General features: G+C 31.8%; 1 protein-coding gene across 1 annotated transcript in view; it reads right to left on the bottom strand.

Moving 5' to 3' along the window:
• Positions 1–22,629, bottom strand: part of LOC127719412 (dol-P-Man:Man(5)GlcNAc(2)-PP-Dol alpha-1,3-mannosyltransferase-like) — a 32,768-nt gene that overhangs the window by 2,148 nt on the left and 7,991 nt on the right. The window contains exons 3-7 of the mRNA XM_052225516.1: positions 9,641–9,788; positions 9,018–9,178; positions 4,679–4,799; positions 2,389–2,594; positions 1,401–1,464 (exon numbers count right to left, since the gene is read on the bottom strand). Of these exons, the coding sequence (XP_052081476.1) occupies positions 1,401–1,464; positions 2,389–2,594; positions 4,679–4,799; positions 9,018–9,178; positions 9,641–9,788 (700 nt within the window). The remainder of the gene's footprint in view (positions 1–1,400; positions 1,465–2,388; positions 2,595–4,678; positions 4,800–9,017; positions 9,179–9,640; positions 9,789–22,629) is intronic.

Genomic DNA, 22,629 nt, shown 5'->3' with positions numbered 1-22,629 from the left:
AATTGAGATGTACCAATACTAATACAACTGCATACTAAATATCATTGACCTACCCTTGTGGTTCCCTATAAACAAGACCTAATCACAAACTAATACAAAGTTGATTATGCAGATGCTGCGGCCAACAATGACACTGGAAACAGCATACCAATGTCTCGCTTTTTGACTTCGTCAAGGCGAAACAAATACACTGTTTTCGGCAGCATTTTGTTTTCTTTTTTCTCATGTGCATTTATCATTTTCTAGAAAAGACAATTAACAACTTGCTTGGTCTATTCTTTTAATACTATTGACATCAAAATAATATCAATGTTCAGATTTTTTCAGAAAACAAAAATGTGTGTCCAAAGAATACCATCCCCCCTCTCCAACTTTTACATTTCCATGAAGAGAAAAATCTGGATCAAAACCCTAATTTATACATGTATTTCATAGAGTGCACATCATACTTGTGGACTTTGGTCATAACAAGTTAAGTAAAGCTGTGTTCAAACTGAATGAAATTTGGTAATCACAAACTAAACAATTCATTATAGTTACATTCATCATCAGTTGGAGTGTAGTATATGTTATGGTTCCATACATGTATTAGATCAACTAAGCTATTCAAAGTCATTTCTCTTAAAAAAATTTAATGAAATATCAGCTTTTTTTTATAAGTACAAAGTGTAATATTTTAATTGCATTATAAGAATAAGAATAAGTTGAATATTGTTATTAATAATTCTTAAGTTTTACCAGGATTAACTGTTAGTATTTTTTGCAAAAAAATAAAAAGTAAACTTTATCTGCTGCTTTGTTCCTAAACTATGTCTACAGAGTTAAAGATTGCATTTTTAGTCATAACTGAGAAAAATAAAGTTCATATAAAATTCCAAAGGGAGATAATTTTACAGTTCATAAAAAAATAAAATGTTGATCACTTTAGTAAAAAGAATCTGCAGCATCACAATTGATATGTCCACATTAATGTGATGACAAATATTCATGTCATATTATCTCCCCTTGTGCATCTAACCTAAAAAGTAACTATGCTTATTGAAAGTACTCATACTGAGTTTCATTCAAATACTGTAAATTCTGAAATTATTGCGATGTTTTTATTATTGCGAAAAATGCGACAGGGTTGTAATCGCAATAATTTAAACTCGCAATTTGAAATTTTTTATATGAATTAAACAGGATTTTTCTCAATATCGCAAAAATTAAAATCGCATTTTAGTCTAAAATGAGAAAATCGCAATAATAAATGCACGCAATAATTTCTGAATTTACAGTACAAATTTCTCTTTTAGATTGAATGTACAAATATAACTATGTGCTTGTGAATTATCTCCCCTTGTACATGTAAGACATAAAGACTAAAGCAATACGATCACTATGGTGATACAAAGGATATGACTACTGGTAAGTGTATGTGGTAAAGGTTTCATCCATAATTTAAATCTGACACATTGGTATAACCTGAAACATACAAAAAAAAAACATTACAAAAAACAGTTACATTTGTAGTTTGTCTCAATTCACTCTAATTCTTTGTATTTTAATTTTATATATATTGTTTGGTACAAATCATTTCATATTGAACAAAGATGGTTACAGAGGATGAAGAAGGTGGCAATATTTAAATCATTTTCTTTGCACAAGACTTTCTATAATCATAAAATAATAATTTAATGTGTAAGATACTTATTTAATCATGCTGGAACATGCTGCTCCTCCCAAAAGGAACATCTTGAAAGTGCTGGTCTAGTTAGACCCTGATTTATTATAACATGTTGATTAATGTGTCTTATTAAAATAGGGTAAAATAATCACTACCAAAACTCTCTCGTAAATATTTTCCCCCTTAATTTTACAAAAATTCAGAAATAACAGAATTTTGCATATTTGTATGTTGTGTTGAAACTTATCAAGCATTTGATTAAAATTTTGTCATTCTAATCAAAATGGAATAAATTTTATGGTCAGTTTTGCATTTTAGATCTTTATCTTTAAGATCAAATCTTTGTCTCACATACATTTTCCTGTATTCTTGGCTGATTGAAAAGTCCCAGATTGAATCTGAAATCTGAAATTATCCTACCAAGATCTCCAGATTAAAGATAAAGATTGCTATATATTGTGTGTGGGGGGGGAACACATTCTGGTAGTTATGTTGAATGAAATGCTCCTTATTAAAGGTTTAAGGTATAATAGGCTATGATAAAAAAATATGTCAGAAATTGTATGATTTAAAAAAAAAAACTTTTGTATAATGAAATATAAAATATGTCTGATGATCTATGACCTATAATTAACATACACAAATCATAGTGCATCCAGAATAATTAACAGATCCCAATTGTTCAATAATGTAAGGGAGATAACTTTCATATTTTTTCCTACCTTTTCCACTTAAAATGAAAGAATATTAGTAAACAGACAGCATGAGATGCTAATAATAACAACTGGAATTTCTTGTCTAAAAATAGATCTTCAGGAACCAGTCTCCAGTTCACTGTCCACACATAAAAAAACTGACGACCCAGATTAAATGACTGTATGATATATCCCCATGGATTCACCAAGAGGAAAGGAATTGCAAGGATTATCTGAAATACAAATTAATATATATATCATATAAAATATACAATGCTAAAAAAAGTCTGGTAAACAAATGATATATGATATTTGTTTACCACACTTTCAAAATCCAAACTGGTTCTCTGTAAGGTTGTATTGTTTTCATTAGCTTAATGGTGTAATACCACCAAATCGTAGTACGTCACATCTGGTTTCATACAAAAAAAGGTTCGAAAAAAATATTCTCTTGAATTTGACAGTTGTAGGAAATTAATCCTACATTTCATTGCAGTAAAAAATTTCAGAGTCATAATCATATATCTTTGGTGTTTCAAAGCACCTTTTTTTTTATTTGGTGATTCTATAAAATATTTAGGAAAGTTGAGGTTACATGGTTACTAAAAGCTTGTAAACAGGAAAAAAAGGGGTGAAAATTTGATTGGTTAACTTCCAGTGATGGTTATTATCTTATATGCAATGAAATGTTATGTGAAATTTTGTCTGTAGTACTGCACAGGATAAAACTTTACTCATGCCAAGTATTTCTTTATTTGAAACAAAGATAAATTCTGCACAATTTTTTGAAAAGTGCCAATATAACAAAGTCTAATAGGGGAAAAACAATGGTGGTATTACTCCTTAAGATTATCTATTTATTTTACTATTTCATTTAGATACAAATTCTATACATTAAAACATTTTTCTATTAACATTGGTTTAGAATACAACCAACTTTTTATGTAGTTTTATTAATATATAGCTCATTCTCAAGGATGAGTGGAATTCATGATAAATATTTTCATTAAATATAACTAACAAAACTAGTAAATTTTAGTTAAATCAAGAAAGTGTTATACTGTGGATTCATTATTATTTGTTGGATACCAATTTTCATGGATTTCATTGGTATAAGTGAACCACGAAATTAAATGTTCAACCAATGACAAACTTCCTATAGGCTTGTATGCAAACTTCGGTAAATCCACGAAATTAAATACCCACGAACATGTAAGTTTTTCTTAATCCACGAAAATAAGTGAATCCACAATATTGTAAAAATATATCTGAAAAATAGTTTAAAGAATTAAATTACATAAAATTTAATAATATACATAGTCATGGAAACTTCGCACTATAACATGAAATTCAGCAAACACAATAAATGATGATGGATGGCTGTTAAACATCCAGTGACAAATCAAATGCATATAAAGGATGACAACATGTTAATGTGATGTTAATATGATGATGATGGATGGCTGCTCAACGTCCAGTGGTAAATTAATATGCATAGTCAGGACGAGAACATGTTAATGTAATATGAATATTTACCCTGCTTTGTACTAGACCGACACGCTGAGCCAGATATTTAACGTGCTAGCTCACAAGGAAACAGTTTGCAGGAAGACATGTCACCTTACCCGGACACATTATTCTGACTCCGAGCCAACCAGTCTTTGCTCTTACTTCTTAATGAGTGTGCTTGGCGGAGAAGCAGCAAATACCAATTTTAAAGTCTTTGGTTTGACCCGGTTGAGGTACGAACCCACAACCTCACGCACTCTAGGCGAACACGCTACCATGAGAACACCAAGGCAGTTGATGTGAATATGAACTTGCTTTGTACTAGACCAACACAACGAGCCGTGTATTTAACATATTAATTCATTAGGTAAGTTTTCAGAAAGACTGTCAACCTACCTGGACAAATTATCATGACTCTAGCCCTGCTAGGTCTATCTCTTAATCCTAAATGCCACGTTCTTAGAGGAGAAGCAGCAAATAACAAATTTTCAAGTCTTTGGTTAGACCAGGCAGGGGACCAAAACCCAGGACTTCCTGCACTCAAGGCAAGCATGCTTCTGTGACACTATGAGACCGCAGAAGCAGTTAATTTTTCTTTACAAAAAATTATGAAACAAGGGGTACATTAAACTAACTTTTTTTAAAAACCTTTTTTGCTCCATTTCAGTAGTTTTTTTTCCATTTTTGGGGGGTGGGGGTGAGGGGAGGCTGATGTTTTTTGTTGTTGTTTTGTTTCTGATAAGTTGAAACATTCAATCTTGCCATGTGCAACATTATGAGTAGTCCATCTGAAAACAAAGTACATTACCTGTGGAAGTGCACAAATAGTCAGATATTTAGCTGTTGCCATGGTACCATGTCTGACTAATAACAAAATCAGTAAAGCAGGAGCAAACAACAAAACATTCATCTTCACTGAAACACCCAAACTGTAAAATAAACAAAACGTTTATCTTCCCTGAAACACCCAAACTGTAAAATAAACAAAACGTTCATCTTCAGTGAAAAACCCAAACTGTAAAATAAACAAATATTCATCTTCACTGAAACACCCAAACTGTAAAATAAACAAAATGTTCATCTTCACTGAAACACCCAAACTGTAAAATAAACAAAACGTTTGTCTTTACTGAAACACCAAAGCTGTAAAATAAACAAAACGTTCATCTTCACTGAAACACCCAAGCTGTAAAATAAACAAAACGTTCATCTTCACTGAAACACCCAAATTATAAAATAAACAAATTATTCATCTTCACTGAAACACCCAAGCTGTAAAATAAACAAAACGTTCATCTTCACTGAAACACCCAAATTATAAAATAAACAAAACGTTCATCTTCACTGAAACACCCAAATTATAAAATAAACAAAACGTTCATCTTCACTGAAACACCCAAATTATAAAATAAACAAAACGTTCATCTTCACTGAAAAACCCAAATTATAAAATAAACAAAACGTTCATCTTCACTGAAAAACCCAAATTATAAAATAAACAAAACGTTCATCTTCACTGAAACACCCAAGCTGTAAAATAAACAAAACGTTCATCTTCACTGAAACACCCAAACTGTAAAATAAACAAAACGTTCATCTTCACTGAAACACCCAAACTGTAAAATAAACAAAACGTTCATCTTCACTGAAACACCCAAATTATAAAATAAACAAAACGTTCATCTTCACTGAAACACCAAAGCTGTAAAATAAACAAAACGTTCATCTTCACTGAAAAACCCAAACTGTAAAATAAACAAAACGTTCATCTTCACTGAAACACCCAAACTGTAAAATAAACAAAACGTTCATCTTCACTGAAAAACCCAAACTGTAAAATAAACAAAACGTTCATCTTCACTGAAACACCCAAACTGTAAAATAAACAAAACGTTCATCTTCACTGAAAAACCCAAACTGTAAAATAAACAAAACGTTCATCTTCACTGAAAAACCTAAACTGTAAAATAAACAAAACGTTCATCTTCACTGAAACACCCAAACTGTAAAATAAACAAAACGTTCATCTTCACTGAAAAACCCAAACTGTAAAATAAACAAAACGTTCATCTTCACTGAAACACCCAAACTGTAAAATAAACAAAACGTTCATCTTCACTGAAACACCCAAACTGTAAAATAAACAAATTATTCATCTTCACTGAAACACCCAAGCTGTAAAATAAACAAAACGTTCATCTTCACTGAAACACCCAAATTATAAAATAAACAAAACGTTCATCTTCACTGAAACACCCAAATTATAAAATAAACAAAACGTTCATCTTCACTGAAACACCCAAATTATAAAATAAACAAAACGTTCATCTTCACTGAAAAACCCAAATTATAAAATAAACAAAACGTTCATCTTCACTGAAAAACCCAAATTATAAAATAAACAAAACGTTCATCTTCACTGAAACACCCAAGCTGTAAAATAAACAAAACGTTCATCTTCACTGAAACACCCAAACTGTAAAATAAACAAAACGTTCATCTTCACTGAAACACCCAAACTGTAAAATAAACAAAACGTTCATCTTCACTGAAACACCCAAATTATAAAATAAACAAAACGTTCATCTTCAGTGAAAAACCCAAACTGTAAAATAAACAAAACGTTCATCTTCACTGAAACACCCAAACTGTAAAATAAACAAAACGTTCATCTTCACTGAAAAACCCAAACTGTAAAAAAAAAAAAACGTTCATCTTCACTGAAACACCCAAACTGTAAAATAAACAAAACGTTCATCTTCACTGAAAAACCCAAACTGTAAAATAAACAAAACGTTCATCTTCACTGAAACACCAAAGCTGTAAAATAAACAAAACGTTCATCTTCACTGAAAAACCCAAACTGTAAAATAAACAGAATGTTCATCTTCACTGAAAAACCCAAACTGTAAAATAAACAAAACGTTCATCTTCACTGAAAAACCCAAACTGTAAAATAAACAAAACGTTCATCTTCACTGAAACACCCAAATTATAAAATAAACAAACTATTCATCTTCACTGAAAAACCCAAATTATAAAATAAACAAATGTTCATCTTCACTGAAACACCTAAACTGGAAAAAAAAATTCTTTTGATAATATACATGTATAAAACAGATAAACAAAACATCATCCATATAGTTTGACTTGGTATTGGCATAAAATGTAGCACTTGTTTGTTGTTTTTTTTCTTCTTTAGAATTTATATATGTTACAGGCATTTTGTAAATTTAGGCATTTTGTAAAATGACTGATTTTCAGGCAATTTGTCAAATGCCTAACCTTGACAGGCATTATATAAAATGACTAGAAATACCTAGTCATTTTGTAAAATGACTGAAATTTTGAAACAAAATTCAACCAAGTGCCTGTTCAGTTTCAGGTAATTTGTAGAAAAAGAATATCATTGAGATTCATATGACAAAAAGTGGACAAAAACACAACATCTTACAAAGAAAATAACTAATGAGTCAGGAAAAATTAATTTATTCTTCAAAAGCCAGCTGGGAAAGTTTATACGTCTATGATATGTTCTTTTTAGTGAAACTACATTAAGTATGTACTAACTCTGTATTTCAGATAGTTATTTTATGATTATTTTGTCAAAATGACAGAAGGACAAATTGTTCTTTAAATAGAACATAATTTACAAACGAATTTTAAGAAAATCTAGATTCAAAGCAGAAGTGAAACATATAAAGCTGAGAAAACAAAGTTTGTTTTTAATTGACTCTTTGCTGTTTGTTTGCATTCAGTAGCAAATATTTCATGCATTTCTAAAACGAGAACAAATTGGTTATAATTCAAATAACTCACTTCTGCAATGGATTGACATGGATAAAGGACAGGAATTTCGACTGCCGCTTGAAATGAAGATATTTTGGATAGGGACAGAAAAGTCCATCTGCAGAACAGTCAAAGAGTTCTTAATGTGCAGAGAGTGTTGCACTTTACTAACATGCGGCAACATATTTGATGTCCCCATTCAGAAAAAATGCCAATTTATACATCAACATCCAAACAAATTCCCCTCAATAGCATGGGTTTTGTCATAAAAGGTTGTCATGGTTGTAATGCAAAGATATGAGTATCTTCATCTTCACTGCCTCCAGGGAATTCTTGGGTTTTTGCAATCTGATGAATTAATGAGACAATAGGTAACTGTGATCAAAATCTAGAAATCGACCAAGAAGAGACAAATAACGGTGCATTGACAGGGTAAGCGTCTCCTGCTATAGATGCATCACATCTCATGGGCAGATCTGCTTCAGTCCGTTAAAAGCTATGATAAGCCAAAGGATGTATGTCAAACTCATCATGATAATGTACTTTGAATCATTTTGAGGACTATGATAAGTAAGATATTCATGTGTCATGTGTGTGCTTATTGCGAAACCCTATGTTGTCGGACGTTCAGTGTTTTATCAGAAAAAGGTATTGAAAGAGCTAGATGTGTCATGATCCAGGTTTCTCCAAATGTGTTTGAAGTGCTTAAACCAGATTTTACACCAAACAATGTATTTGCAAAAAATCAGCACACAAATTGTGTAACAGTTCCGCCATCCAAACATTTTATGAAATAACAAATTATTGTAGAGTGCTGTGCTTGTGTGAATTTGAAATAATTCAGTAGAATTTATTTTTGATTATTAAAACTCTTTAAAAATGCAAGCTTTAACATTCAGTAATTATCATAGATAAAACTGCTCTGTTGTTCAAAACTTTCAATTGTTCAGGTTCATTTTGAACTCTTCATTCTGTAAAATATTTTTCAGGTATTTTGTAAAATGCCTAGAACAATAAGTCAATAAAAAAAGTGCCTGAATCTTACTGTAGGCATTTTAGAAAATGCCCAAAGTTTTTAGGCATTTAACAACATGACTAAATTTAGAAAATGCCTGTAACATATATATAACAGGCACTTAGATTGTACTGCCAATGAAGGTATAAAATCCACTTAATACTAAATTGGTTGCATACATGATGCCTAATATTCACCATCTATAAATGAAGCATTTTCATTCGAACTAAGGCTAACATTTTGTGCATGTCTACTGTAACTTTTTAAGTAATTATATTCATTTTGTAACTTGTTTGGACTTATTGGAAATAAATCAATTATAAAAAACCATTTAACAGCTGACCTGAACATCAAACATCCAGAAGACCATTTATCTTGTAGAAATAAATCTGCAGCTATATACAGAAATAACATTGCTATTGGGTCATTGAAGAGTCTTAGAATATAAATAGAATGGATCCTGTAGGAAGCACAGCACATGAAGATATAGGCATATGGTGGAATCTGCAAAGACGTAAAAAATATTAAATATAAATAATAAATTGTGAACATTTATATAGAGTGCAACAGTACTTACATTACATACAATTACTATTTAAAGAAAGATACATCATTCCAGATAAATTCTATATATAAATTTGGGTTTTTTGCTATAAATACATGTCTTATTAATAGACTTATTTACACAGTTGGGTATTCAGCTGAATTGTCTTGGAATGACCCTAGAAATGTCTCCAAATAACCTTCTGATGTCATGCAATAATCATGTTTAATTACATCAAATTTTTAAATTATGATTCAAAATTTTGTGGGAACTCATATGATTTTAAGTAATGGTAGACAAATTTACATACAAGTGTAAAACTAGTGGGGATTGATCTATACAAAAGTGAACCTAAAGAGGATAGAAATATGGTCATTTAGAGTCATATAATCTGTTCTCTGTTAATATAACTAAATACTTACAGTTTTACATCTTCTGTAGATATCAAATATAACAAGAAGAGACAGGATATATAATACTGCAAATATATACTGTCCTAGTTTAATGTTGGTACCATGGTCAGTAATGTAATACAGAGCTGTGTAGATATAAACAAATCCAGCAGGGTACCTGTCAAAAAGAACTAGATGTTTAAATAGGTTATACATAAATGTTCGTGCAATAGCAATGGATTATTTCCCTTTTCATTGCTTAATTATTTCATGCTGTTAATTTATTTGCTTGATTATATTTCATTTCTATTTGCTTGATTCAATTTAGTATTCATATATATATATAGAGCAAGGCTGACATTTAAGTTCCTTTATTTATTTGACATTGGCGATAATTTTAAAATGTTATTTATTTTTGCTTACCATATTAAAGGAACTTATTGAAATGAAATAATAATAATATTTGAATATCAATTATTCATCTAAAGACGGGTTGCCTATTTGAAGTGCACTGTGCTGCACATCATGAATAGATTTTGTTAAGACAATTCTGTCTAAATTTAAGTTCTATATGCTAGCTTCTTGCCATCATGATGGATAAGCTCACCAGGTTTTGTATACTATGTTAGGGTTTCTGTCTAAAATTTATTAAGTTGTTTTGATGTGTTAAATGTATGAATTGAATATGTCTTTACTTTCTTTTCATTAAATTGTTATTTGTTTAACTGCTTTGAGTATTATTTAAAGTGCCTTGGAATATTCCCTATACACTATCCAGAACCAATCCCCTCATATTCGATTAACAAACCTAAGAGTAGATGCTCAAGCCAAATACATGTACATACAATTGACTGTCGTTTTTTAATATTTTTTTTTATCAAATATTGTTAATTCATTAATATAAGTGGGATACCAATAGGCTTGTATGCAAACTGTGCAAAAACCATGAAATCAAATATCCACAAAAAATAAATGAATTTACAATATGATTAATTAAAAGTTATTATATGCAAATTCGAATTCCCAAGCAGATACTTCTCAAATATATTTGTTCACAAAATGAAAAATCATTTTGTCAATAAAAAAAATTGCTGGTTTTTGTTTCATAAACATCCTGTGGTCATACACTTTCTTGGTGCAAATTATTTGTAAATTTCACTTTATACACAATGATCATTACTTGTACAACTGTTTAAAATATTCTACAGTGACACCTTTCTAAATCAAACTCCTTTGGGAGTTGAAGGTAACCAGTCCTTTTGAGACTGAAGATTTTCTTTTAATTAAATATACATGTATGTACAGTATATAGCATGTATAAGTATTCACAGCTAGGTTAAAAATAAAACATTCACATTGTACATCATGTTGTATGTCCTGATTACTGAGTTCCACAGTAAGTATTATTATTATATTCAGAGAGGGTTTGGTTTAGTTTAGTCAGGTTCTACTGTCCTGATTACTGAGTTCCACAGTAAGTATTATTATTATATTCAGAGAGGGTTTGGTTAAGTTTAGTCAGGTTCTACTGTCCTGATTACTTAGTTTCACAGTAAGTATTATTTTTATATTCAGAGAGGGTTTGGTTTAGTTTAGTCAGGTTCTACTGTCCTGATTACTTAGTTCTACAGTAAGTATTATTATTATATTCAGAGAGGGTTTGGTTAAGTTTAGTCAGGTTCTACTGTCCTAATTACTTAGTTCCACAGTAAGTATTATTATTATATTCAGAGAGGGTTTGGTTTAGTTTTGTCAGGTTCTACTGTCCTGATTACTTAGTTCAACAGTAAGTATTATTATTATATTCAGAGAGGGTTTGGTTTAGTTTAGTCAGGTTCTACTGTCCTGATTACTGAGTTCCACATTAAGTATTATTATTATATTCAGAGAGGGTTTGGTTTAGTTTAGTCAGGTTCTACTGTCCTGATTACTGAGTTCCACAGTAAGTATTATTATTATATTCAGAGAGGGTTTGGTTTAGTTTTGTCAGGTTCTACTGTCCTGATTACTGAGTTCCACAGTAAGTATTATTATTATATTCAGAAAGGGTTTGGTTTGGTTTAGTCAGGTTCTACTGTCCTGATTACTGAGTTCCACAATAAGTATTATTATTATATTCAGAGAGGGTTTGGTTTGGTTTTGTCAGGTTCTACTGTCCTGATTACTGAGTTCCACAGTAATTATTATTATTATATTCAGAGAGGGTTTGGTTTAGTTTACTCAGGTTCTACTGTCCTAATTACTCAGTTCCACAGTAAGTATTATTATTATATTCAGAGAGGGTTTGGTTTAGTTTAGTCAGGTTCTACTGTCCTGATTACTTACATGCAGTTCCACAGTAAGTATTTTTATTATATTCAGAGAGGATTTGGTTTAGTTTAGTCAGGTTCTACTGTCCTGATTACTTAGTTCCACAGTAAGTATTATTATTATATTCAGAGAGGGTTTGGTTTAGTTTAGTCAGGTTCTACCCTCCTCATTACTTAGTTCCACAGTAAGTATTATTATTATATTCAGAGAGGGTTTGGTTTAGTTTAGTCAGGTTCTACTGTCCTGATTACTGAGTTCCACAGTAAGTATTATTATTATATTTAGAGAGGATTTGGTTTGGTTTTGTCAGGTTCTACTGTCCTGATTACTTAGTTCCACAGTAAGTATTATTATTATATTCAGAGAGGATTTGGTTTATTTTAGTCAGGTTCTACTGTCCTGATTACTTAGTTCCACAGTAAGTATTATTATTATATTCAGACAGGGTTTGGTTTAGTTTAGTCAGGTTCTACTGTCCTGATTACTTAGTTCCACAGAAAGTATTATTATTATAGTCAGAGAGGGTTTGGTTTGGTTTACTTAGGTTCTACTGTCCTGATTACTTAGTTCCACAGTAAGTATTATTATTATATTCAGAGAGGGTTTGGTTTTGTCAGGTTCTACTGTCCTGATTACTAAGTTCTACAATAAGTATTATTATTATTATATTCAGAGAGGGTTTGGTTTGGTTTGTCAGGTTCTACTGCCCTGATTACTGAGTTCCACAGTAAGTATCATTATTATATTCCGAGAGGATTTGGTTTAGTTTAGTCAGGTTCTACTGTCCTGATGACTTAGTTCCACAATAAGTATTATTTTTATATTCAGAGAGGGTTTGGTTTAGTTTAGTCAGGTTCTACTGTCCTGATTACTTAGTTCCACAATAAGTATTATTATTATAGTCAGAGAGGGTTTGGTTTGGTTTACTTAGGTTCTACTGTCCTGATTACTTAGTTCCACAGTAAGTATTATTATCATATTCAGAGAGGGTATGGTTTTGTCAGGTTCTACTGTCCTGATTACTTAGTTCCACTGTAAGTATTATTATTATATTCAGAGAGAGTTGGTTTAGTCAGGTTCTACTGTCCTGATTACTTAGTTCCACAGTAAGTATTATTATTATATTCAGAGAGGGTTTGGTTTAGTTTAGTCAGGTTCTACTGTCCTGATTACTTAGTTCCACAGTTAGTATTATTATTATAGTCAGAGAGGGTTTTGTTTGGTTTACTTAGGTTCTACTGTCCTGATTACTTAGTTCCACAGTAAGTATTATTATTATATTTAGAGAGGATTTGGTTTGGTTTTGTCAGGTTCTACTGTCCTGATTACTTAGTTCCACAGTAAGTATTATTATTATATTCAGAGAGGATTTGGTTTAGTTTAGTCAGGTTCTACTGTCCTGATTACTTAGTTCCACAGTAAGTATTATTATTATATTCAGAGAGGGTTTGGTTTGGTTTTGTCAGGTTCTACTGTCCTGATTACTTAGTTCCACAGTAAGTATTATTATTATATTCAGAGAGGATTTGGTTCAGTTAAGTCAGGTTCTACTGTCCTGATTACTTAGTTACACAGTAAGTATTATTATTATATTCAGACAGGGTTTGGTTTAGTTTTGTCAGGTTCTACTGTCCTGATTACTTAGTTCCACAGAAAGTATTATTAGTATAGTCAGAGAGGGTTTGGTTTGGTTTACTTAGGTTCTACTGTCCTGATAACTTAGTTCCACAGTAAGTTTTATTATTATATTCAGAGAGGGTTTGGTTTTGTCAGGTTCTACTGTCCTGATTACTAAGTTCTACAATAAGTATTATTAATATTATATTCAGAGAGGGTTTGGTTTGGTTTGTCAGGTTCTACTGCCTTGATTACTGAGTTCCACAGTAAGTATCATTATTATATTCAGAGAGGATTTGGTTTAGTTTAGTCAGGTTCTACTGTCCTGATGACTTAGTTCCACAATAAGTATTATTATTATATTCAGAGAGGGTTTGGTTTGGTTTACTTAGGTTCTACTGTCCTGATTACTTAGTTCCACAGTAAGTATTATTATTATATTTAGAGAGGATTTGGTTTGGTTTTGTCAGGTTCTACTGTCCTGATTACTTAGTTCCACAGTAAGTATTATTATTATATTCAGAGAGGGTTTGGTTTAGTTTAGTCAGGTTCTACCCTCCTCATTACTTAGTTCCACAGTAAGTATTATTATTATATTCAGAGAGGGTTTGGTTTAGTTTAGTCAGGTTCTACTGTCCTGATTACTGAGTTCCACAGTAAGTATTATTATTATATTTAGAGAGGATTTGGTTTGGTTTTGTCAGGTTCTACTGTCCTGATTACTTAGTTCCACAGTAAGTATTATTATTATATTCAGAGAGGATTTGGTTTATTTTAGTCAGGTTCTACTGTCCTGATTACTTAGTTCCACAGTAAGTATTATTATTATATTCAGAGAGGATTTGGTTTAGTTTAGTCAGGTTCTACTGTCCTGATTACTTAGTTCCACAGTAAGTATTATTATTATATTCAGAGAGGGTTTGGTTTGGTTTTGTCAGGTTCTACTGTCCTGATTACTTAGTTCCACAGTAAGTATTATTATTATATTCAGAGAGGATTTGGTTCAGTTAAGTCAGGTTCTACTGTCCTGATTACTTAGTTACACAGTAAGTATTATTATTATATTCAGACAGGGTTTGGTTTAGTTTTGTCAGGTTCTACTGTCCTGATTACTTAGTTCCACAGAAAGTATTATTAGTATAGTCAGAGAGGGTTTGGTTTGGTTTACTTAGGTTCTACTGTCCTGATAACTTAGTTCCACAGTAAGTTTTATTATTATATTCAGAGAGGGTTTGGTTTTGTCAGGTTCTACTGTCCTGATTACTAAGTTCTACAATAAGTATTATTAATATTATATTCAGAGAGGGTTTGGTTTGGTTTGTCAGGTTCTACTGCCTTGATTACTGAGTTCCACAGTAAGTATCATTATTATATTCAGAGAGGATTTGGTTTAGTTTAGTCAGGTTCTACTGTCCTGATGACTTAGTTTCACAATAAGTATTATTATTATATTCAGAGAGGGTTTGGTTTGGTTTACTTAGGTTCTACTGTCCTGATTACTTAGTTCCACAGTAAGTATTATTATTATATTTAGAGAGGATTTGGTTTGGTTTTGTCAGGTTCTACTGTCCTGATTACTTAGTTCCACAGTAAGTATTATTATTATATTCAGAGAGGGTTTGGTTTAGTTTAGTCTGGTTCTACCCTCCTCATTACTTAGTTCCACAGTAAGTATTATTATTATATTCAGAGAGGGTTTGGTTTAGTTTAGTCAGGTTCTACTGTCCTGATTACTGAGTTCCACAGTAAGTATTATTATTATATTTAGAGAGGATTTGGTTTGGTTTTGTCAGGTTCTACTGTCCTGATTACTTAGTTCCACAGTAAGTATTATTATTATATTCAGAGAGGATTTGGTTTATTTTAGTCAGGTTCTACTGTCCTGATTACTTAGTTCCACAGTAAGTATTATTATTATATTCAGAGAGGATTTGGTTTATTTTAGTCAGGTTCTACTGTCCTGATTACTTAGTTCCACAGTAAGTTTTATTATTATATTCAGACAGGGTTTGGTTTAGTTTAGTCAGGTTCTACTGTCCTGATTACTTAGTTCCACAGAAAGTATTATTATTATAGTCAGAGAGGGTTTGGTTTGGTTTACTTAGGTTCTACTGTCCTGATTACTTAGTTCCACAGTAAGTATTATTATTATATTCAGAGAGGGTTTGGTTTTGTCAGGTTCTACTGTCCTGATTACTAAGTTCTACAATAAGTATTATTATTATTATATTCAGAGAGGGTTTGGTTTGGTTTGTCAGGTTCTACTGCCCTGATTACTGAGTTCCACAGTAAGTATCATTATTATATTCCGAGAGGATTTGGTTTAGTTTAGTCAGGTTCTACTGTCCTGATGACTTAGTTCCACAATAAGTATTATTTTTATATTCAGAGAGGGTTTGGTTTAGTTTAGTCAGGTTCTACTGTCCTGATTACTTAGTTCCACAATAAGTATTATTATTATAGTCAGAGAGGGTTTGGTTTGGTTTACTTAGGTTCTACTGTCCTGATTACTTAGTTCCACAGTAAGTATTATTATCATATTCAGAGAGGGTATGGTTTTGTCAGGTTCTACTGTCCTGATTACTTAGTTCCACTGTAAGTATTATTATTATATTCAGAGAGAGTTGGTTTAGTCAGGTTCTACTGTCCTGATTACTTAGTTCCACAGTAAGTATTATTATTATATTCAGAGAGGGTTTGGTTTAGTTTAGTCAGGTTCTACTGTCCTGATTACTTAGTTCCACAGTTAGTATTATTATTATAGTCAGAGAGGGTTTTGTTTGGTTTACTTAGGTTCTACTGTCCTGATTTCTTAGTTCCACAGTAAGTATTATTATTATATTTAGAGAGGATTTGGTTTGGTTTTGTCAGGTTCTACTGTCCTGATTACTTAGTTCCACAGTAAGTATTATTATTATATTCAGAGAGGATTTGGTTTAGTTTAGTCAGGTTCTACTGTCCTGATTACTTAGTTCCACAGTAAGTATTATTATTATATTCAGAGAGGGTTTGGTTTGGTTTTGTCAGGTTCTACTGTCCTGATTACTTAGTTCCACAGTAAGCATTATTATTATATTCAGAGAGGATTTGGTTCAGTTAAGTCAGGTTCTACTGTCCTGATTACTTAGTTACACAGTAAGTATTATTATTATATTCAGACAGGGTTTGGTTTAGTTTTGTCAGGTTCTACTGTCCTGATTACTTAGTTCCACAGAAAGTATTATTAGTATAGTCAGAGAGGGTTTGGTTTGGTTTACTTAGGTTCTACTGTCCTGATAACTTAGTTCCACAGTAAGTTTTATTATTATATTCAGAGAGGGTTTGGTTTTGTCAGGTTCTACTGTCCTGATTACTAAGTTCTACAATAAGTATTATTAATATTATATTCAGAGAGGGTTTGGTTTGGTTTGTCAGGTTCTACTGCCTTGATTACTGAGTTCCACAGTAAGTATCATTATTATATTCAGAGAGGATTTGGTTTAGTTTAGTCAGGTTCTACTGTCCTGATGACTTAGTTCCACAATAAGTATTATTATTATATTCAGAGAGGGTTTGGTTTAGTTTACTCAGGTTCTACTGTCCTGATTACTTACATGCAGTTCCACAGTAAGTATATTATTACATTCAGAGAGGATTTGGTTTAGTTTAGTCAGGCTCTACTGTCCTGATTACTTAGTTCCACAGTAAGTTATATTTTTATATTCAGAGAGGGTTTGGTTTAGTTTAGTCAGGTTCTACTGTCCTGATTACTTAGTTCCACAGTAAGTATTATTATTATAGTCAGAGAGAGTTTGGTTTGGTTTACTTAGGTTCTACTGTCCTGATTACTTAGTTCCACAGTAAGTATTATTATCATATTAAGAGAGGGTTTGGTTTTGTCAGGTTCTACTGTCCTGATTACTTAGTTCCACTGTAAGTATTATTATTATATTCAGAGAGAGTTTGGTTTTGTCAGGTTCTACTGTCCTGATTACTTATTTCTACAATAAGTATTATTATTATATTCAGAGAGGGTTTGGTTTGGTTTTGTCATGTTCTACTGTCCTGATTACTTAGTTCTACAATAGTATTATTATTATATTCAGAGAGGGTTTGGTTTAGTTTAGTCAGGTTCTCCTGCCCTGATTACTGAGTTTCACAGTCAGTCTCATTATTATATTCAGAGAGGATTTGGTTAAGTTTAGTCAGGTTCTACTGTCCTGATGACTTAGTTCCACAATAAATATTATTATTATATTCAGAGAGGGTTTGGTTTAGTTTACTCAGGTTCTACTGTCTTGATTACTTACATGCAGTTCCACAGTAAGTATTATTATTATATTCAGAGAGGATTTGGTTTAGTTTAGTCAGGTTCTACTATCCTGATTACTTAGTTCCACAGTAAGTATTATTATTATATTCAGAGAGGCTTTGGTTTAGTTTAGTCAGGTTCTACTGTCCTGATTACTTAGTTCCACAGTAAGTATTATTATTATAGTCAGAGAGAGTTTGGTTTTGTCAGGTTCTACTGCCTTGATTACTGAGTTCCACAGTAAGTATCATTATTATATTCAGAGAGGATTTGGTTTAGTTTAGTCAGGTTCTACTGTCCTGATGACTTAGTTCCACAATAAGTATTATTATTATATTCAGAGAGGGTTTGGTTTAGTTTACTCAGGTTCTACTGTCCTGATTACTTACATGCAGTTCCACAGTAAGTATATTATTACATTCAGAGAGGATTTGGTTTAGTTTAGTCAGGCTCTACTGTCCTGATTACTTAGTTCCACAGTAAGTTATATTTTTATATTCAGAGAGGGTTTGGTTTAGTTTAGTCAGGTTCTACTGTCCTGATTACTTAGTTCCACAGTAAGTATTATTATTATAGTCAGAGAGAGTTTGGTTTGGTTTACTTAGGTTCTACTGTCCTGATTACTTAGTTCCACAGTAAGTATTATTATCATATTAAGAGAGGGTTTGGTTTTGTCAGGTTCTACTGTCCTGATTACTTAGTTCCACTGTAAGTATTATTATTATATTCAGAGAGAGTTTGGTTTTGTCAGGTTCTACTGTCCTGATTACTTATTTCTACAATAAGTATTATTATTATATTCAGAGAGGGTTTGGTTTGGTTTTGTCATGTTCTACTGTCCTGATTACTTAGTTCTACAATAGTATTATTATTATATTCAGAGACGGTTTGGTTTAGTTTAGTCAGGTTCTCCTGCCCTGATTACTGAGTTTCACAGTAAGTCTCATTATTATATTCAGAGAGGATTTGGTTAAGTTTAGTCAGGTTCTACTGTCCTGATGACTTAGTTCCACAATAAATATTATTATTATATTCAGAGAGGGTTTGGTTTAGTTTACTCAGGTTCTACTGTCTTGATTACTTACATGCAGTTCCACAGTAAGTATTATTATTATATTCAGAGAGGATTTGGTTTAGTTTAGTCAGGTTCTACTGTCCTGATTACTTAGTTCCACAGTAAGTATTATTATTATATTCAGAGAGGCTTTGGTTTAGTTTAGTCAGGTTCTACTGTCCTGATTACTTAGTTCCACAGTAAGTATTATTATTATAGTCAGAGAGGGTTTGGTTTGGTTTACTTAGGTTCTACAGTCCTGATTACTTAGTTCCACAGTAAGTATTATTATTATATTTAGAGAGGATTTGGTTTGGTTTTGTCAGGTTCTACTGTCCTGATTACTTAATTCCACAGTAAGTATTATTATTATATTCAGAGAGGATTTGGTTTAGTTTAGTCAGGTTCTACTGTCCTGATTACTTAGTTCCACAGTAAGTATTATTATTATATTCAGACAGGGTTTTGTTTAGTTTAGTCAGGTTCTACTGTCCTGATTACTTAGTTCCACAGAAAGTATAATTGTTATAGTCAGAGAGGGTTTGGTTTGGTTTACTTAGGTTCTACTGTCCTGATGACTTAGTTCCACAATAAATATTATTATTATATTCAGAGAGGGTTTGGTTTAGTTTACTCAGGTTCTACTGTCTTGATTACTTACATGCAGTTCCACAGTAAGTATTATTATTATATTCAGAGAGGATTTGGTTTAGTTTAGTCAGGTTCTACTGTCCTGATTACTTAGTTCCACAGTAAGTATTATTATTATATTCAGAGAGGGTTTGGTTTAGTTTAGTCAGGTTCTTCTGTCCTGATTACTTAGTTCCACAGTAAGTATTATTATTATAGTCAGAGAGGGTTTGGTTTGGTTTACTTAGGTTCTACTGTCCTGATTACTTAGTTCCACAGTAAGTATTATAATTATATTCAGAGAGGGTTTGGTTTTTGTCAGGTTCTACTGTCCTGATTACTTAGTTCCACAGTAAGTATTATTATTATATTCAGAGAGGGTTTGGTTTAGTTTAGTCAGGTTCTACTGTCCTGATTACTTAGTTCCACAGTAGGTATTATTATTATAGTCAGAGAGGGTTTGGTTTAGTTTAATCAGGTTCTACTGTACTGATTACTTAGTTCCACAGTAAGTATTATTATTATATTCAGAGAGAGTTTGGTTTTGTCAGGTTCTACTGTCCTGATTACTTAGTTCTACAATAAGCATTATTATTATATTCAGAGAGGGTTCGGTTTGGTTTTGTCATGTTCTACTGTCCTGATTACTTAGTTCTACAATAAGTATTATTATTATATTCAGAGAGGGTTTGGTTTGGTTTTGTCAGGTTCTACTGCCCTGATTACTGAGTTCCACAGTAAGTATCATTATTATATTCAGAGAGGATTTGGTTTAGTTTAGTCAGGTTCTACTGTCCTGATGACTTAGTTCCACAATAAGTATTATTATTATATTCAGAGAGGGTTTGGTTTAGTTTACTCAGGTTCTACTGTCCTGATTACGAACATGCAGTTCCACAGTAAGTATTATTATTATATTCAGAGAGGATTTGGTTTAGTTTAGTCAGGTTCTACTGTCCTGAATACTTAGTTCCACAGTAAGTATTATTATTATATTCAGAGAGGGTTTGGTTTAGTTTAGTCAGGTTCTACTGTCCTCATTACTTAGTTCCACAGTAAGTGTTATTATTATAGTCAGAGAGGGTTTGGTTTGGTTTACTTAGGTTCTACTGTCCTGATTACTTAGTTCTACAGTAAGTATTATTATTATATTCAGAGAGGGTTTGGTTAAGTTTAGTCAGGTTCTACTGTCCTGATTACTTAGTTCCACAGTAAGTATTATTATTATAGTTAGAGAGGGTTTGGTTTGGTTTACTTAGGTTCTACTGTCCTGATTACTTAGTTCCACAGTAAGTATTATTATTATATTCAGAGAGGGTTTGGTTTGGTTTTGTCAGGTTCTACTGTCCTGATTACTTAGTTCCACAGTAAGTATTATTATTATATTCAGAGAGGGTTTGGTTTGGTTTAGTCAGGTTCTACTGTCCTGATTATTTAGTTCCACAGTAAGTATTATTATTATATTCAGAGAGGGTTTGGTTTAGTTTACTCAGGTTCTACTGTCCTGATTACTTACATGCAGTTCCACAGTAAGTATTATTATTATATACAAAGAGGATTTGGTTTAGTTTTGTCAGGTTCTACTGTCCTGATTACTGAGTTCCACAGTAAGTATTATTATTATATTCAGAGAGGGTTTGGTTTAGTTTAGTCAGGTTCTACTGTCCTGATTACTTAGTTCCACAGTAAGTATTATTATTATATTCAGAGAGGGTTTGGTTTAGTGTAGTCAGGTTCTACTGTCCTGATTACTTAGATCCACAGAAAGTATTATTATTATAGTCAGAGAGGGTTTGGTTTGGTTTACTTAGGTTCTACTGTCCTGATTACTTAGTTCCACAATCAGTATTATTATCACATTCAGAGAGGGTTTGGTTTTGTCAGGTTCTACTGTCCTGATTACTTAGTTCCACAGTAAGTATTATTATTATATTCAGAGAGAGTTTGGTTTTGTCAGGTTCTACTGTCCTGATTACTTATTTCTACAATAAGTATTATTATTATATTCAGAGAGTGTTTGGTTTGGTTTTGTCAGGTTCTTCTGCCCTGATTACTGAGTTCCACAGTAAGTATCATTATTATATTTAGAGAGGATTTGGTTTGGTTTAGTCAGGTTCTACTGTCCTGATTATTTAGTTCCACAGTAAGTATTATTATTATATTCAGAGAGGGTTTGGTTTAGTTTACTCAGGTTCTACTGTCCTGATTACTTACATGCAGTTCCACAGTAAGTATTACTATTATATACAGAGAGGATTTGGTTTAGTTTTGTCAGGTTCTACTGTCCTGATTACTGAGTTCCACAGTAAGTATTATTATTATATTCAGAGAGGGTTTGGTTTAGTTTAGTCAGGTTCTACTGTCCTGATTACTTAGTTCCACAGTAAGTATTATTATTATATTCAGAGAGGGTTTGGTTTAGTTTAGTCAGGTTCTACTGTCCTGATTACTTAGTTCCACAGTAAGTCTTATTATTATATTCAGAGAGGGTTTTATTTAGTTTAGTCAGGTTCTACTCAAGGTTGTTTTCATTCCTACATAATAATATTAATGATAAAATATGTGGTTTTGAACTTGCTTGTATGATATGCATGTTTGAATTTTGTTATCTAAACTGTTTAAGGGCATCCGATACAGTTTCACGATATATTGTCATTTTTATAATTTTGAAATATGTTGTAGCCCTGGAAGAGTTATAAAAGATATCACCAAATATAATATAGGTCACTGTGCTTGTTTTCCAGAAAATTGAGGCTGAAAATTGGGGATTTTTGCACTTTAGTAAAAAAAGTTGAGCAAAGTTATAAAAATTTTGGAGTAGATATTCTTCGTCATAAATTGATAAGATTGGATTCAATCTGAAGCTGTGAGAAGTGAAAATAAGGGAAAAAATCCTGTCAAGAATGACTAGTTAATTATTCAAGCCATGCTTAAAATTACGGTTAAGATGCTCAAAGTAAGATATTTTTTTACCTGAAAATGTCGAAATCGAGAGGTTCTTATAATGTCATTTTTCTCATTTTTCTAGATTAACTGTATTTTGTCTTACTTTCTCCAAATAGCAAATAAAATATATATGTTACCGTGCTGGATTCGAAGGTAAATCGCGATTTATTT

The sequence above is a fragment of the Mytilus californianus genome, unplaced genomic scaffold (genome assembly GCF_021869535.1).
Source record: "Mytilus californianus isolate M0D057914Y unplaced genomic scaffold, xbMytCali1.0.p SCAF_11, whole genome shotgun sequence".
In the NCBI taxonomy this organism is placed as follows: domain Eukaryota; kingdom Metazoa; phylum Mollusca; class Bivalvia; order Mytilida; family Mytilidae; genus Mytilus; species Mytilus californianus.
Note: the sequence above shows the minus strand (reverse complement) of the source record. Positions and strands in the feature narration are given on the sequence as shown.